The sequence below is a fragment of the Colletes latitarsis genome, chromosome 9 (assembly GCF_051014445.1).
Source record: "Colletes latitarsis isolate SP2378_abdomen chromosome 9, iyColLati1, whole genome shotgun sequence".
Classification (NCBI taxonomy): Eukaryota; Metazoa; Arthropoda; class Insecta; order Hymenoptera; family Colletidae; genus Colletes; species Colletes latitarsis.
Window position 1 is genome coordinate 19,895,389 of NC_135142.1, and position 18,233 is coordinate 19,913,621.

General features: G+C 34.6%; 2 protein-coding genes across 4 annotated transcripts in view; one reads left to right on the forward strand and one right to left on the reverse strand.

Annotated features, from left to right (window-relative positions):
• Positions 1-2,075, forward strand: part of Fucta (glycoprotein 3-alpha-L-fucosyltransferase A) — a 428,362-nt gene extending 426,287 nt beyond the window's left edge. The window contains exon 9 of the transcript XR_013080351.1: positions 1,988-2,075. The gene's annotated coding sequence lies outside the window, so the exon portion shown is untranslated. The remainder of the gene's footprint in view (positions 1-1,987) is intronic.
• LOC143345934 (EGFR adapter protein) overlaps positions 1-18,233 on the reverse strand; it is a 270,232-nt gene that overhangs the window by 131,317 nt on the left and 120,682 nt on the right. For 2 of the 3 annotated variants that reach the window (XM_076773560.1, XM_076773563.1), the window contains one exon: positions 8,746-8,820. In XM_076773560.1, the coding sequence (XP_076629675.1) occupies positions 8,746-8,820 (75 nt within the window). The remainder of the gene's footprint in view (positions 1-8,745; positions 8,821-18,233) is intronic. The other variant, XM_076773564.1, reaches the window with a different exon arrangement.

Sequence of the window (18,233 nt, forward strand, 5' to 3'; positions counted from 1 at the left end):
AATTCAAATATGAATACAGGATGTTTGCATAATTGCCAGCATTTTTTCGTAAATAATTGTTTTCTCCAGAATTGACTACGATATCTAATTAACATTTAGATATTTTCGAATATAAGTAAGCTACAAAAGAAGTATTTTGCATTACTGTATCGAATTCTGCTTAAAAAAATAAAACTGTCCATTAAGAAAATAATTATTGCCATCACATTATGTTTCCTCGAAGTCATACAACGTTCTTTGGCTACACTTCTTCCTATTATTTAAACAGTAAACATCCTAAAGCGGTTTGTTTTCAATGAAGCAACTTCTATACTTAGAGCATCTCATTAAGCCATAGAAGTTCTCAAGTGTACTTGGACAAAAGCTAGATTAAATTAGTTTAATAATGAAAGTTTACATCAGAGACTTCTGAACCCGGATTCAACGTAAATGTAACGAATCAAAGAACTGATTAACACGGAAAGCCAATTAAGATCTGCACGACTGAGAACCGCAACCCTAGTTGGGGTCGTGAGAATCCTTTATGAGAGTGACACGCACGATTTCCTGTTGGGTTTCGTGTCACGTAAGTTGCGTAACAGGTGGCACAGAGTGACATAAGGCACGGGTCCCTACAAAACACTCTTATTCACTTATATTAGAAAAGTTGTCGTGCCACGCAATCACGAAAATTGAATCAATAGATGACGAAACGTCACTTAAGTATTGATAGCGAATTCGATGCCAAACTTTCTCATTTCCTGGACATCATCCATCGGAATGGTCAAAGAAAACCGGAAACTATCGATCGACGGCCCTACAATGCTATCGGACGTTGCTAAAAATAATATTTTAAAACCGACGTTCATTGAAGATTTATATTGATTTCGGTGCTTTATATTAATTTGCAAATATTATGTTTTTGTATTCCATAAAATCACCTTTCCAGAACTTTTCAAACGGTTTTTAGTCGTTCATGCATCGATTATTTGAAGGGAACTAGAACTGGAAAATATTAATTAACTGTCTGTTCAAAACAATCTAGTCGTTCTCAATAGCAAATGATAATGGCTATTGGTAAAAATTTTTACAATCGTTATTAAAAGTAGATTCACAGTCTTTGGTTAAATTCTTTGTAGAAAATAATAATACAATTTCACAAGATGTATGCTATTTCGAAATTGTTTTATGTTTCCATAATTTTGTTTAGTTTCTAATTTATCTTTAATTTCTTCTCAGACAGAAGATTACTCGAACCAAAGAAGCATCGTGAATAAAAAGAAAATTTAAAATTTATAGTAAATAAAAACGATGCATATCTGTTACTTTTAATCCTTATTTTAAAAGAGTAAAAACTATACCCATATTGCCTCGAGTTCTCTTATACTACCATGAATTTCGTACGAGATAACTTAACTTTATCTCGCAACACTTTACACCAGCAATTAATAAAATATATCTGAACTATAAACTAACGCACGCGTGTTCAATAATTCACAGATTCCGGGAGGAAAGAATTTACCTAGAATCGGGCTTTACATCCAGGTGTTTCCGTTTTTCTCGTACAGGTATGCACACGCGGAACGTTCCAAATGAAATACTGTTCTACGTTTTTATTAGATCGATGCACGAGGAAAATGTAATATAATACATTTTTCAACGTTTATATTATAAAAAGAACATTTCGAATAGAACAAAACACGTATTCTAAATTCCAAAAGTATTCCTTTTTTATTTCAGAATACCATTTAGAATAATATTAAGGCGATCCAAAACTTGTTGAATGTTAAATAATATTAAATCGTTGAAACGATACAAGACATTACACGCTGTAAACAAAGGAAACCTTATACAGGGTGTTCCTTATAAGGTTTCCTTTGTTTACAGCGTGTAATGTCCTTATAAGAAGAAAATCAAGAATACCAATTTGTTGATGAAGGCTTCGTTAAACAGTTATTAACGTTTAAAGTTCCGACCATACTGAATTTTTTTCTCGAAAATGCACAAGATTTCGGGGGTATGTCTATTCACCAAAAATGATTGTAATTGACCCCCGCAAACGAAAATAATTTTTTTAGAACGATTTGAAATTTTTTAATTTTGTCGAAAAATATCACACCTTCTCGAATTTTTTTCTAGAAAGTGGGTAGGATTTCGGGGGTATGTCTATTGACCAAAAATGATTCTAATTGGCCCCCGCAAACGAAAATAATTTTTCCAGAACGATTTGAAATTTTTTTGATTTTGTCGAAAAATTTCACACCTTTCCGAATTTTTTTCTCGAAAGTGGGTAGGATTACGAGGGTATATCTAATGATCAAAAATGATTGTAATTGGCCCCCGCAAACGAAAATAATTTTTTCAGAACGATTTGAAATTTTTTTTTCTCGCCGAAAAATTTAGGCACCTACCCCCTGTCGATTTTTCTTAAAAATTCCTTTTTCATTCTTAGTAATTTTGTTTGACGCCCTACAGAAAAGTTGTCTAATACTTTTTTGTAGGTATCCATGGGCTCTACTTCAGAAAAAAGTTTCATTGAAATATATTCACAATTGTAGGAGTTATGGCTATTTGAAAATTGGACCATTTTTATAGGGTTTTTCTCATTTTGCTGGGTCAAGAACCAACTTTTCGAATATTTTTGCGATTTATACATATTCTCCACCAAAATACGCGTAGTTTGCTTTTTTAAACATTAAAATCGCCCAATCCGTTCAGAAGTTATGACGTTTTAAAGATTCGTATGAAAATTCGGGCAGACATTTCTGGCCTGAAATTAGATTTTCGGTAAGGAATTTTTTTCTCGAAACTGAGTAGGATTTCGGGGGTATGTCTGTTGACCAAAAATGCTTGCAATTGACCCCTGCAACTAAAAATAAGTTTTCCAAGACGATTCGAAAATCTTTTTTTTTCACCCAAAACTTTCAGCACTTACTCGAATTTTTTTCTCGAAAGTGGGTAGGATTTCGGAAGTATGTGTATTTACCAAAAATGATTGTAATTGACGGCCGCAACCGAAAATAATTTTTCCAGAACGATTCGAAATTTTTGAATTTAATTATTAATAACTTTTTAATGAAGCCTCCATCAACAAATTGGTATTCTTGATTTTCGTCTTATTTTGGCCTCTAGAATCCTCTATTAAAATTTTTCCCTGGGGTGGTCGAACACCCTGTATAAAGGGTGGCAACATATTCGCCCACGTTTCACACGCAAAGCGTGGCCTACTTCCAAATGAAATTTGCAGCCGTTGCAAATTGATTTTGTGCACGGATCGGCGGCGCATCGCGCTAGTTCCTCGTGGCTGACGGTTTCCGGGGGAAAATAACAACGTAGGCTTCTCCTTTTCGGTTACGCTTTGTAAATTTCGATAAAAGCGGTAGAAAAATACGGAGATATCCTCTCGCGGCGGAATTTTAGGTTCGACGAAGTATGGCGAGCACGAAACGATACCTAATACCGAGCATATTATGCTTCGCGCAACAGTGAACTTGTTAACCTATATAAACTATTAAATTGAGTTGAAATGTTGCTATCTTAAGTATATAGTTACTCATACTCGTATTCGTATTCCTATAATGGGGGAAAGGGTTGTTTCATACATTAATATATTTAAAGGGTTTAAATTAAAAATAAAACATATGGTATGTTGGATGCAGTGGTTCTCGTCTGCTAGTAAAACAGGTTTTTAATACACTTTTTCCTGTAAACAAAGATACTCATTCAGTAGAAAATATATATTTTTAGACAACAGACTGTGATAACTTTGAAAGAAAAATAAATACTGTGTCTATACTGTTCCGAAATGAAAGGTAGAACTATAAAGAGAGGCAGGGACTTTCAAACGTCAGATATGCGAAAAGACTGTATAAGGTTGACTTAGGTTAAGTATATACATGTTTAGGAGGGGAAAACACCACGTATTGTGTTAATTTGTATATTGCTTATATAATAATTTATATCTCTCTATCGGTTTTGTAATTGGGCATTAAAAAGTAGTTAAACAGTTAGCTAGTTAATATTAAAAAATAAAAAAGACTATCTCGTAAGTAGAAGTAACAACAGTGTAATAAACAACATCTAAAAATAAATGGTAAGAATTTATGAGAAAGAAATTTTAATTTATAATGTACGAATACGAGAGAGAGTAACTATATCTAGGCAGTAGTTGCAGATTTAGAAATAGCTCGACAGAGGAACACAAGAAACTGAAAGAAGGATTCAAATTGTAGGAATTATAAAATAGAGAAATTTTGATAATTACCGACTATCGACGAATAACAAAATTCTCTTGAAGATTAAAATTTGAATAACAACTGTCAACATTCTAAATATTATAATGTTATTTAAATCAGACCATTAAAATTGAGCAAGTCAACGTCTATCAACAAATAACAAAATTCTATTAAAAATTTGAATAACTGTCAACATTCTAAATATTGTGTTATTTAAATCAGACCATTAAAATTGAGTAAGTCAACGTCTATCAACAAATAACAAAATTCTATTAAAAATTTGAATAACTGTCAACATTCTAAATATTGTGTTATTTAAATCAGACCATTAAAATTGAGTAAGTCAACATCAATCAACAAATAACAAAATTCTCTTAAAGATTAAAATTTGAATAATAACTGTCAACATTCTATATATTATAATTTTATTTAAATCGTACCATTAAAATTAAACGAGCCATACGAAGAATTTCCAATATTTTTCAATAAAAATTGACACAAATTAAAGTATGCATACCGAAATGCATACCTAAAATATATGTTTTGTTCTCACTGCAATTTTAAGAGGAATGCGGCGAACGAAAAGCGAACGGAATAAAATTTTTATTTGTTGTCGGAGCTATCGAAATAGGCCTCCCGGGCATATATTCTCCTCTTTTTCGTAGAATTTTTCCTTCGACGCGCGACACGAAAACACTTCTTAAAACTTTCAGTGCCACCGGTATCCCGAAAGATTCGAGACCCCGGCGGCCCGGGTAAGTCAGAAGTTCGGGAAAGGGAAAAGCGGAAACAAAAAGCGACATTAGACGACCGAGAGAGAAACAAGGATTATCAATCAGAATGACAGCGATATAGAAAAGAGCTAGGCCGCATTAGTCTCTGTCCGATGGATTCGTTCGGACTGTCTATCACGGCATCACTTTGAAATCTCCGGGGACCCGAGGAAACTGCTCCTCCCGATGTTTTGTTGCAAAGAATAACAGAATCGGAGATTGTTGCAATACAGAATCGGGATTGAATCACCACGTCGCGACGTTTCGCCATTCGAACGATAAATTAGCACCGTAAAACGCGATTCAAACATCTTGCCATATTATTTATTTGTCGTAATCCACTAGAAAGTTTTCATTATCGAAATTCATGTTATTCCACGTTGAATAAATAAAATTATGTTGGTCCCAACCAACATTTGGAATCGTTAAAAAAAAGAAATGTACGGAAGAAAAGTTAAAAGAATCCCTGCAAAGAGGACTCATCCGTTTTCGTTGAGTATTCTTGCTTGTCAGTGAAATGTGTGTTCCAGTTATTAATTGATCGTTTTTTTAATTAAAAGTTTCAAACAAAATGAGAAGAGTGACAAGACGAAGACTTGGTCGTCTGAGAGGACCTGACAGTAGTCTAAGAACAATGGTTGTTGAAGTTGTATCCAATATTCACGGCTAACGAAACCTTTCGAGTACGAAAAGTAAATATAAATTGAGGAACTATTACTATAGATCACTTATAAGAGAGAAAGTTCAAAGATTCACACAAATTATTATTAGATTATCCTTAAAGAGTCTCATATTTGAACTAATCAAGGAGCAGCCAATCTAAACTCTTTGGCAGGTTTTTGAAACAATTTTGTGGCACGTGAAATTCAAGAATTAAGAGATTAGAAGATGAAGAACTAGTATATTCGTGATCGTGAATCGACACTTTCGATTTCAGAACGGAGGTTGTAACGACGAGATGACCAGACAATTGTACGGTATTTCTAATACGGACTAACCAAAGAGCAACCCCTCTAAGCCCGTTGGCAGGTTTGAAATCCATAAGGATTTCAAGTCGCTTCCAAGGAAAGTGGTTAAAGTTCAATTCCCGGAGAGTGGTTGCAATCAGCCAGATTCAAATACAGAACTGGGTGAAGTTCTAACCAAGAGAGCAAGTTTGAATCCGAACGTTTGAGGTTTCGTGGCTTCCTTTTACACTAACATCCGGCACAGTTGTTCGCCTCTGCGTGTACGTGCGTCTGAGAAGTAGTCGCACGCTTAGGACCGCGCCGCGACAACTCGAGAAAGGTAACTGAAAATTAATCGCCTCTAAGTTTCACCTTTTACTCTATTTACTGTTTTATTTACTTACGTATCGTTTTGTTTTCACGTGTTATAAAGTTACACAGAAAAGAATGCAAATGTTAACAATATTTTATTGAGTTCTCTTGACCGATGAATGTAATAATTATTTTCTTTTATAGTCGTATGTGGAATTTAAAGAAATTTGTGCATAAAATTCATAACTGCCTTATTCACAGAATGAAATCAAAAGCAACGAATAAAGTTATTTTATGAAGAACAAAAATCTCTAATATTTGAACGCTTAATTAAAAATTGTTAATACGTTGTACTATATTTTATTACTTTTCAAACGAATCAATACCAAGTTCGAATTATGTGTGAAATTTCATTTTTACAGAAAGATATAAAGCGTTTGAACAATTAGTCGTACAACATATATAACAAGACATGCACGCTGGATTATTAATACGAAACGGTTCGAAACAATAAACAAAGATATTTGTACTGGATTCGTTCATTGTAGACTCGTTGCTGCGATTCGTATTTGAACGATAGACGTTGGTAAATGAAATTAAACCGTCTGGATACCGATATCGTTGAAATATAACGTTTACGTTATCGTTCGATATATGAGAAAGTCATTGGCTAATTAATTTCCGAGAATTTCGGTGGGTTGAATATACACTCGCGTAAAACCAATTCGCGTAGACTCGACCGAAAAAACAATAAACTGCAATAAAATCAATAGCTTCGAAAAGTTTGCCCCTCGACTGTTTTGTAGATCGAATATTGGCGATGCTTTTTACCGGGGAATTTTTTCTTCTTCGGCTCTCAAAGTGATGAGGAACCGTTATATATACATATTATCTATATATACCTCGGCTTATGCAATTATGAAATTTTAATTTAATTGATAATTGAAAGAGACCATGTAATATCTGAACGTGGAAGGTAAATATTAAATTTTAAATAACTTTTCTACTATTTGACCGATTCGTAAATTACAATTTGTATAATCGATCGTTCATATCGGTAATTTAAAATAAAATATAATTTTTTAAAGTATTAAATTGATGTAACAGGAATGTTCTGAATAGAAATGTAAAACTTTCATAATTAAAAGTATGTTAGAGTAAAGTTCTGTAGCAAAAAGAAAAACAAGATGTTGGTTATAAATAGTTATAACTTGCAAGTAAAAGGAGGAATAATATCGATTAAAATAAGTGGTAAGAATAATATGGCAAGAAACATACAAAAAATATAAATACATTCTTTAGCAAACTCTGTTCCCTTATTTTTATTAATTATAGTTAAGTACGGTTTTTCTCTGTTTACAAGACCATTATTTCTTGGATCTGTACCCTTGGAAACAGTTTCCTGACAAAAATCCTGAGAAAGTTCATTTACTCTAGAAGCACTTTATTTAGAATTTTCTTTACCTTTTCGCGCAATAGAACGCTCTTCCAATGAGATTAATGATTTCCCTCTGCCGTGACCTGTTTCATTTTCTGTTCGTCCTACATTTTCGGATATATTCACGATATTTCTCTCCATAGAATTTTCCATTTTTTCCACAAATAAAGACTAAATTTTTGATGTCCAAACTTGTTTCGTTTTTTTTTTTTTTTTGATATAACAATACGCTATTGAAATTCACCTTTTTTTCGACGTTAATTATTAAATTAAATATTCATTGAGAGATTCAAACTGCCTCACAATCGTGACGAAAAAATTCAATCGAACTAGTTAGTTTCCACTTTTCCCACGAACAAAGACTAAATTTTTGATGTCCAAACTTGTTTCGTTTTTTTTTTCTTGCTATAACAACACGCTGTTAAAATTCACCCTTTTTTCGACGTTAATTATTCAATTACATATTCATTGAGAAATTCAAACTGCTTCAAAATCGCGATGAAAAAATTCAATCGAACTAGTTAGTGATTTTCCAAATATATTAAAAACTTTCCTACAATATATTTCGCGTGAAACAACCGCGGCAACGTTGAAATTGAAATTTAAAACGCGACAAAGTGAAAACTCTATCATCGAGGCTCTTTGAGTGTAATCAGTCAACATTCAAAAGGAGAAATTGCTTCGTCTCGGTGAAAATCGTTTGACGAACCATATTTTATAAAAGACTTAACGTTTAATATACGAATGACATTTTCGTCGCGAAATATTCATCAGATGTACAAAGCGTTCGCGTCAAAATAGTCCGAACTAAAAGCTGTCGCGAAAGAACGTCACTCGACTCGACGTAGATATTTCGTATGTGCACATCGTGTTTAAGGCGCGTTGACCGAGTTTCTTTGTGGGTCGCACTTTGGGGACACACGAAAAAGCACACAATGTTAATTTGTATCTCATGGATACGCGAACGCGAAAGCATGTTCCTTCCCCCCCGCGTTCCTTGTTCCCTTTTCTGTATTTCCCGCGCGCGTCAAACGCTATCTACGTACGTCACTTATACTCACTTTTCCATCTGGACTGCATACTTTGATACCCGCGAGCGAGACTATCAGAAGAACGGGCGTAGACCGATCGCTGTACTGAAAAGAAACAGACGTTTTCATATAACGATTGAAAAATATTTAATGTCGTTACGTACTAGAAACTTACGTTAGAAATATAACTAGAATCACTGACACAAAGAACAGACTTGGAACTCTCGACGTTCTAAATTTAAATATTTCTTTCTTATGTTTTTAAAAAACCATCATTTTGTCAGGAATGTATAATTAAAGTTACAACGAATTTTCTGTGTAGGAAATCATATCATTTATTGAATATAGAATTTTAATACAGGAAATAGGAATTCGTGGCTTTAACTATTTCTGAATACGCCTAGTTAGTAGTAATTAAACAAAATTTCAACGTCAGATTGGACAAAAGTATTGTCAGTGGTGGATACAAACGCAAAAATTTTGAATTTTATATTAATAATGTTACTTTAGATAAAAGGAAGAAGCTTAGAGAAATTGTATGGCTTTGAGGGGGTTGTTGCGAGTCGAGGGTGGAGGACGTCTACGAAGCCGAGGATCGGAGGTTTATTTAGAGTTTGTTAGTAGCGGAGGAACCGATGACTCTCACCAGGAGTTACTAGAAAGGTAGGTGTCGTGGACGAACCTTAGCAGGGTTGCAAAGAGCCACTAAGACAGCATTTCCCTACCTTCATCGGCCTAACGCCCCTTTACGAAATCTTTTCCAGGCCAACGCCCTCCTCCCTCAGACTACCAACGCACCGATTCTATTATGCACTTGAGGTGACATAACAACGACGACGGAGAAAAAAAATAAAAAACATTTTACCCTCAGAAAACAAAATTACGAAAGTATTCTTAAAGTTCGACTCTAAAATTTGAATCGTTTTGGCAAATTTAAAGGCAATTTAAATATTTCTTAATATTCATAAAATATTCATCAAAATTTTTCATAAAATGTTTTATGACTTGTATAATAATTCTCTTACAAAAGCTTTTTGTTATGCTCCCATTTGTTGTAAAGAGATTCGAAATTTTATGTTAAAAAATACTTGAACCCCTCATAGTTTGTGATTTTACTACCCTTCTGATACTTCTAAACGTCGTAGGGGTTAAAATGTTACGGAGGAACATCTAATAAAAATATAGACAGTCAATTAATTATATTTATAATATTTAATATTTACTTAGACAGTCAATTCTAATATTATATTAATATTTTCTGCTTCCTAATTTAATAATATCCACCAAATAGCAAAAATGTATCGTTATGGGTTTGTCTTAGACTGTGACTCAACATGTTGACTGAATTAATAATATGAAACTCAAAGTACAAAGTAACGTATGTTGAATGTAGATTAAAGGTGATTATAATTGGTATTATATTTCTGTCGTGGAAATTGAATCCACCTTACGGTTCAGACGCACTGAGAAATGCGGGGGGCTTCGAAATAGGGTGCAACTAATATGCCTAACAGTAAATTTATGTACTATATGGTTAGTAAATGCTCAAAGGGGGCTGTAACTCGATCTTGGTTCGTTGGTTCCTGCGGAACAACAAAGATTCAAACGCCTAACTCTCTTCTGAAGAAACGAGAAAAAGAAGGGTGGAAATAATAGTGGAAACATACGCTTTCTCAATGGGTTATAAATTTTCGTGGGAATTTAAATCAATATATTTTATTGTTCTCTTTATGAATTGGTCGTAGTGGAATAGCTCATCCACTGCATATTTTCTTTATCAAACATCACTCGAATTTTATTTATAAAGGTAAATTAAATTAATATATTCATTAAATTAAAATAAAATTTATAAATTGAACGAAGTAATTTTTAGATATGTTATGTAATCTAGAAATTTAATTCCAAACGTTTACTTGTAATTTCAGTTGCAGTGCAAAAAAAACCTGTTACAATATAGAAAATAACATAAAAGCTGAATGTACATACGAGGTCAATAGCCTCGAAATGTACACATCGTCGAACGCAACTTTCTTTGTCAGAACCATATCTATTGACTATTAATTTCAGCCCCTATCGATGTACTATGAACTTTGTTTAATTTCTCCGTGAACCGACACATCAACCCATAACATGGTAGGGGTTGCCATTTTGAAAGACTAACCCACGATGCACATCCAGGCCAATGATTCGTTAATCCAGTCAAGGCCTTCTTGACGTTACATATAAAGGGTCTTCTGGACCAGTGGTGCATAAAGTTTAGCTCGTGGGCCAATTCGAACCTTTCATCGAGTCTATCCGGGTCGCTAAATAATGTTAAAAACATATTGGAAGAACCATAAGAAAAATAGGAGTATATGATGTATTAATTACTCGATGTATTAGTTATTTGAAATTTGTATCTGGATAAGAATTTTGTCTGACTATGGTTGCCCGTGGTATCGAGGCTTGTGTCGCAAAACTTTGTCGTTGCTACGTAACAAGAAAGTTGGCAAAGCAAGCTACATGATTGAAAGTAGTACTGGCAACGACTGAATATTCCCTGTTTCTCGTTGGAGACACGGCTCATTGTCTTAAAAACCCACTGAGGTGGTTAGACGTAGCCTGAGTGGGAAAGGGGATCGTCGGTATAATTACTATAAAGCAAGGGATGGTTTTCGATAACGGACGCCAGTGCTATCCTTTTATACAGGGTGATCCGCGAAGTTTTTTCTTCGACTCCTTTATCAACGGAGAACGGATCGACGATCGTCTCGATGGAAAAACAAACAGAGATTTAAAAAATACCTCGTTGCCTCTTTCGATAACAGATACCTCGAACGATTTCATCTCGACTAGAAAACGTTAATTTATTACAGAATTATATTTCTACTAAAGATTACAAGGAAAGCAAGGATATCAAAGAAAAATATGAATCTTCAAGCGAACGTTGCCTCCCGATCCAGTACTTGAAAGCCCCGCTAAGAAGGGCGACGGTAAATTTAATTTATTGCGGCAGTTTTATCGAAGCAATTAAAACAATTAATTTATTGAAGCACTTCAAATAATGCGCCTACGAATGGGGAACCGATCAACGAAACCTTGATTTCTTGTAAATTATATTCGTATGTCTGCTGAATATTTTTAACTCTCCCTTTCGTTGACTTCTCTTACACCCTTCTCGCCGTTCCCTAAATAATTGTTTCACGCCGCGAACGTGAAATAAATATTGACAATAATGTAAATTCGACGGGCGACCGAGGCTCCCTTAATTAAATTACTCTTATTTTTATTTGACGTCCCGAGGGGCAATTCCTTTGTTTTATTTTCAAAGGACGGTCGAGCATGTCACGATAAACTTCCGTCGTTATTAATGATTCCCAATATTCTCTTGATAAATAGAAGATCGCGTTTAATGGTAAAATAGAAATTCCCTCGAAATGCAATATCCCCTATCATTTATTTTTCACTCGTCCTTCCCCTCTATTTAATTTCAATGTTTCTATTCTTGTTAAATAGAAATTCCCTCGAAATGCAATATCCTCTATCATTTATTTTTCACTCGTCCTTTCCCTCTATTTAATTTCAATGTTTCTATACTTGTTTCTGTACTGTGAGTTCGTGAGAAGTTGGCAAGTGAAAGGAATGTGGGTCTGATTGGTTCCCCACTATTGGTCAAATCGAGGAAAGTGGAGATGGACGGAGTAAGCTAAATATTCCCCTCTCCCCTCTACCGTCCCGCTAGTCAACTTTCCAGCGGCGAACAGTACCTCGTGATCGACTATATTTCTTCCAGAACTCTAAATGCATCAGTATCGCATTAGATCGTTCGCGTAATCACTTTAACCGTGCACGTTAACTTCAAGCTAATCCACTGACCCAGTGACTCGACCACTTTCACCCCTCGATTATGAATGACCGCGCGAAACAAGACGCATGAAAGCGAGCAGAGATACAATCGACGTCGGGACGAACAGAAGAATAAGGATCACGTTTATTCCAGGACACCCGGTTGGTTCTCGCAGCTTTGTTCGGCGGGGGTGATTAAAAAGTTGCTGAGTGAGTCGCGTCGACAGGAGGATACGGAGCGAAGCAGATATAGAGAGACGGTAAAAGTGAAAGATAGAGAAAAAAGGTGGAGATAGGAAGAAGCAAGAGAGCAAGAAAAGGAGCCGTTGGCCAGAAGAAAGAAGGGGGTGGTATGTGGAAGGAAGGAGAGAGAGGACAATGTGAGTCCAAGGAAAAATGAAGTCGGGAAGAGCGAAGAGATGAGAGAAGGAAGACGCGGGAACAAAGGGCGAAAAGAGACGGGAGTTAAGAGAGGTACCCGTAGGAGACAAAGATACGAGCGCGTGGATGGAAAAAAGACGGACGAGATGGACAGTTAGGTGTAGGTGGAGAGAACACGGGCGGCTATGCATGGCGGAGGGGTCGGGTCGTAAGGTCGTGACGACTCCTGCTCGGAGTGTGTAACCAATATGTGCACGGGATTCAAACCCGGGTGGGCCTTCGGTGTGATCACCATTTTCTTCCTGCTTATTTCTTTTGTTTCCTGCTACGCCAACCATCCACCGTATACACCACGGTTCTCTGTATTTTTTTCCACACCCCTACTTGTCTTTTCTTTACCGTTTTCTTTCCAGGACGCACCCGCTGCCACCGTTGCAGCTCAGCTTTGCATGAATCGACCCTCGCTCAATTTACCGCGAGCAATGTCATTCCTCCCGCGAGCTTTCTTATTTATTCCGCGTTGAATTTGTTACTCGCGATAACACCTGTGCAATGCAATCTGTCGTTGGGTGGATAATTATTCTTCTGGCGTGACTATGCTGCTCTTTAAATAGGCAGTTATTTTTCGAACGTTTTACTCGTCATGTTGAGCTTTAATTCAAGGAACAATGACTTCACGAAATACTGGTATTTTAACAAAATAATATTTGTAATCGTTATTTACCACGTCAACTAATGTCTAATGCAGATTATTAAAAATTGTGATATAGCTGCATTTGTGTGGATCGAAGGTTTCAATGAATTTTTATTCTGAATCGTGATTGTAATTAATGTTTATATGTTTTTAAAATGTTGTCATAATATGTGTTATAATTTAGTCCAAAATAAGTTTTGACTGAGTTTCACAGTAAAAAATGGTTTCTGAAGTATTTCATTAACAGCAAATATATTAGCAGATAGGTTCTTCAATAAATAATTCAATATTATTAATTTTATCATTAATTATTTTTATTACAAATTAATTATTTATCTTAGAAATTTCAGTTTCTATAATTCAATCTTTTGTTTTTTCGATTTTAAGATTATTATGTAATTACATAAAGTTTTATGACAAGAGTAATAATTATTTATCAGATATATTAATATAATCACTGTTTCTATTTAAGAGTCTATTTGCAATAAAGCTTGTCTCGTTAGGTAACTGATAAGGAAATTTTAATGAAATTTTTAAGAAAACACTTTTCTGGTATTGTTTTTCACCAATATGCCAATATACTTGTGTTGCTTTTTTTCAAAATATTATTCCAACCATACACAGATAGCGTTTTTCGTTTTTCCCATCCTTAAATATCGAATATCCATTTAGTTTATTACCGTTCAGAGTTTTCTATTCAATCGTTGTTTTCATATATGTTCAGATTGGAAGACACAAGCGTATCTGGTCTCTTGAATGAGGCGGAATTGGAAATTAATTGGTTTGTCGTCTGCAGGCCCGCTCTTTCCCATTTTGCAGCACAGCTCAGACCTCCAAGGTGCGCATGGAAATTAGGTTTTACGTTAATTCCACATTAGAAACAGCAGGATTTCCAAATATATTTCGATAAAGTATCGAATTCTTAAATACAATCAAGCTTTAATAGCTTTCAAAAGTAAAAATAAATAATAAATAATAAATGAAAATAAAAAATAATACGTAGGTAATACATAGCAGTAAAGATGACCCACAAAGTAATATTTTTAAAATATTTAGTTTCAATGTACAATTAAGATTTGCATTATTAAAATTTTTAAATTTAAATGCTTTAGAAAGCTTTATGAAACTTTATTTGACAAATCTTAAATCTCTATCTAAAAGCATAAAAATAATATTAAAATATTTTAAAATTCTATATTATTACGTTTAGTTTTAAGAGTATAACACTTATTAAAATGTAAAAGTTTCAATTTTTTAATAGATGTATCAAAATAAAAACTGAGTTTATTTATAAGTTTCAAATGAACACAACGATTGAACACTTCAAATAAATTAATGGATCTTCGAATATAAAATCTGACGAAAATGAAAACGATTCTTAAATTCTGTTTGTTCAAAAATGAATTCGATATATGAATCATCGAACAAAGGATAGATATCTTTTCGGATAACGTCGCCCATCAAATCTGCCACGGACAATAAAGAGAATGGTTATGGCGATCGCAATTATCAATGACTCACGATGTGACTCAAAATATCGACAGAAACAAGGGTGAAACGCAGTTAGGGTTTTCTTGACGCGGAATCGCGAAGGATCGTTCCTTGCCTTGTCGCGCTAACTGCTCACGGATTTATGAATTTATCAGCCGGGGAATCGTTTCTACAAATACGGTCCACATATCATTCGGGGTGCATATCAAGCACCATCCCCTCGTGATCGCGAGACTGAAGAAAGGAGAGCACTCGAAGCTTCCGAGCATGAAAAACGAAGGGTGAATACGCCTGATGAGAAGGAGAGCATTGATTCGAACTCTTCTATTTCTTTCGCGTTCGTCATCTTCTTCTCTGCAATCATTAACAGGTTTTCAAACGCGAGCATTAGCATTATAATTTGCCACGTATTTTTCAAACGCGACTAAAATCGCAATTTCCAGAGTTTTGTATTTTTAGTATAATCGATATTATTAATTTATCAAGTTATAATATGTACGTATGTAATTTTTCGTGCAATTTTATAAAACATTTCAATAATATACTGTACAGTATATTACACAGTATTTGTGACATATCGTTAAAAATTTTAAACGACACTCGTCGATATGAGTTTAATATTTTTTAAAATTAATTATTTTATATGAAAGAATAATTAAATGTCTATTGTATATATCATAATGTACAGAAGGTTTGGAAAGGTTAAAGATTTAATAAAAAAAATTTCTGAAATTCAGGAGCATCTCGAATGAAACGTTGAACCATATATAATTTATCAATCGGTTTTTGAAAGCTGTTTTTTACGGTGTCACAATCAAAGTCGACTGGATCCACTGCGCTTTGAAAGCTGGCTTTGGGATAGCGAAAGCGCTTGAATAGCCGATCGGTAATTTACTGATCAACTAATGGCTAGAAGTGGTTTAAAAGACCTTTTGAGATTTTAAATTCAATGAGTGAATAACTCCAATGCAACTCTAATAAATCTGTAACTTTCAAGATGTCAATGCTCCGTAAAACTGCGATACATTTATGAAACGAATATAATAAATTCATATTATTAACGAACATAAAGACCCTCATAAATTCATTAAATTCTTTATCTTCAGGTTTTTTTCCACAATAATGAACGTTTAATTTTCTTTTTAATAAAGCTTTCATTTTTAATATCGACTTTTAATATTTCTAAGTGTTAGATTTGTGGTCCATGAATATAAACATATTATGTATGCTAGATCCCTACTAAAAGAAATTATAAAACTTATTATTAAATTTGAAAATAGTAATAATAGAAACGCATTACGATAGAAACCAATCTGTTAATTTATCAATATTACAGCTAACATTTTTATTAATTTCAGATTTATACGAACTGATGACACCTATCAAATCAAAAAGCTACGCTTTGGAAAGAATGTTAAACTTTATACTTAACGTTTAAGTGATTCCGTTCCGTTCAAATAACTGTTACGCACCAGTAAAACAAGGAACAATTTCATCCAGTAGTACGGCGAAGTCGCATAAAATGAAAAGAAATTCTGCAGTCGAAAATGGTTGCTTTCCCATCCCGGGAGGTGCATAAACGTTTTATCGCGCAACGATATTCAAGATCGTGTAATAAAGCAGAATGTCTTTCGTCTTACGGGGCAGAGATTGCATCGATTCTTTTTCTTAAAACGTTTCAGCTCGTTTTAATACATTCGAACTCTATATTATACAGAGTGTCACGAAAATCACCGCGTATTTTCTCGAAATTGTACGAATTTCAAAAAATAATATGATCGCGATGCTCGAAATTTATAAAAGTTTAAGACTAATCCGGACGAAATCAACGAGACCAGAGTGCAGTAAAAAAGGATCGTTTCAAAGATATTGCACAACACGTTTTTGCAGGACAAAAGGAAATCGAATAGTTTAAACCCGACGCGTCCGGGCCGGTATAAAATCATACATGAACATGTTCAACAAGCGTAAAGGAAAAAAAAAACATCTCCGAAAAATGCAACAGGACTGCGTGACGCATCCAGCTCGAAATAAAAGCAAAACGTTGTAACAGAGAGGACGAATGACGAAAAGCTCTCCGAAGGTCTGCGCGGAACTGGTTTTAATCCACTATTATGAAATGTACTGACGTCTGACAGAACTGGCCAGATATCGGAAACGCTGGACGGAAATTAAACCGATTCTGCTCCTCGTGTACTTCGATTTCGGCCACCTCCGGTTCCCAACCCCTCGTCTATCTCGACATATGCGTATGAAACTCATCAGAATTCATATACATGCTTATTTTTACTAGCTTACTGTGCCCCTCGTGCCATACGTGACTGTTTAGAATAAACTTTAACTACCTCCCTGTATGCAATTCATTTGAATGCAACTTAACGCTAAACCTACCACGACTGAGTCATCTAACTAGTTGAAAGATTAAAATTTTTTTGTAAAAAGACTGAATAAAGTTTGGTATCAAAATCTGGTTAGCTTTCGACGTAAATAGGAAATATATAAAAATAGTTAAACTTTAGATGCATGCAGTTCAGAAACTACTAGGGGTTTTTTCGTAATTGATCCACTGTTAGAAGCAGTAAAGCTTCCCCTTTGAAATGATTTTTGGTTTTTGTCGATCCGACTTTTCGTTTTGGAGATATCGTAATTTATGTGAAAGGGTAATTTTTCTAATTCGAGTATCTCTGTCTCTGTCTAACGCGTCGGGCCTCTTTCTCTCGCGCGTGAGTGACGTAGTATTTACTACTTACTACGAGCACGTGCAGTCAACGACCTTGCCAAGGCCGTAGTGAGAAAGTTCATTGACCTCGTGACGTAAACGATGAAAAGTAAAGAAACGCTTCGAACCCTTATATCTCCGGAACTAATTATACTATCGATTTGAATGAACGCTCGCTTTAGAGGGTATTTCATCCTCTATCAATGACTATACCATCTACTATAATTTATGCTATTTTCTATATTTATTTTGAAATTTGCTTTAACTCTATGCACCCAAAGAGGTTTCAGAAATTCTTATTGATCGTACGACTGGTGTGTAATACAACTGGATTATAAATTGTTTGTTCAATTGAAGATTCAGTTGAAAATAATATTCGTCTTTCTATTTTTATACAAGTTTGAATAA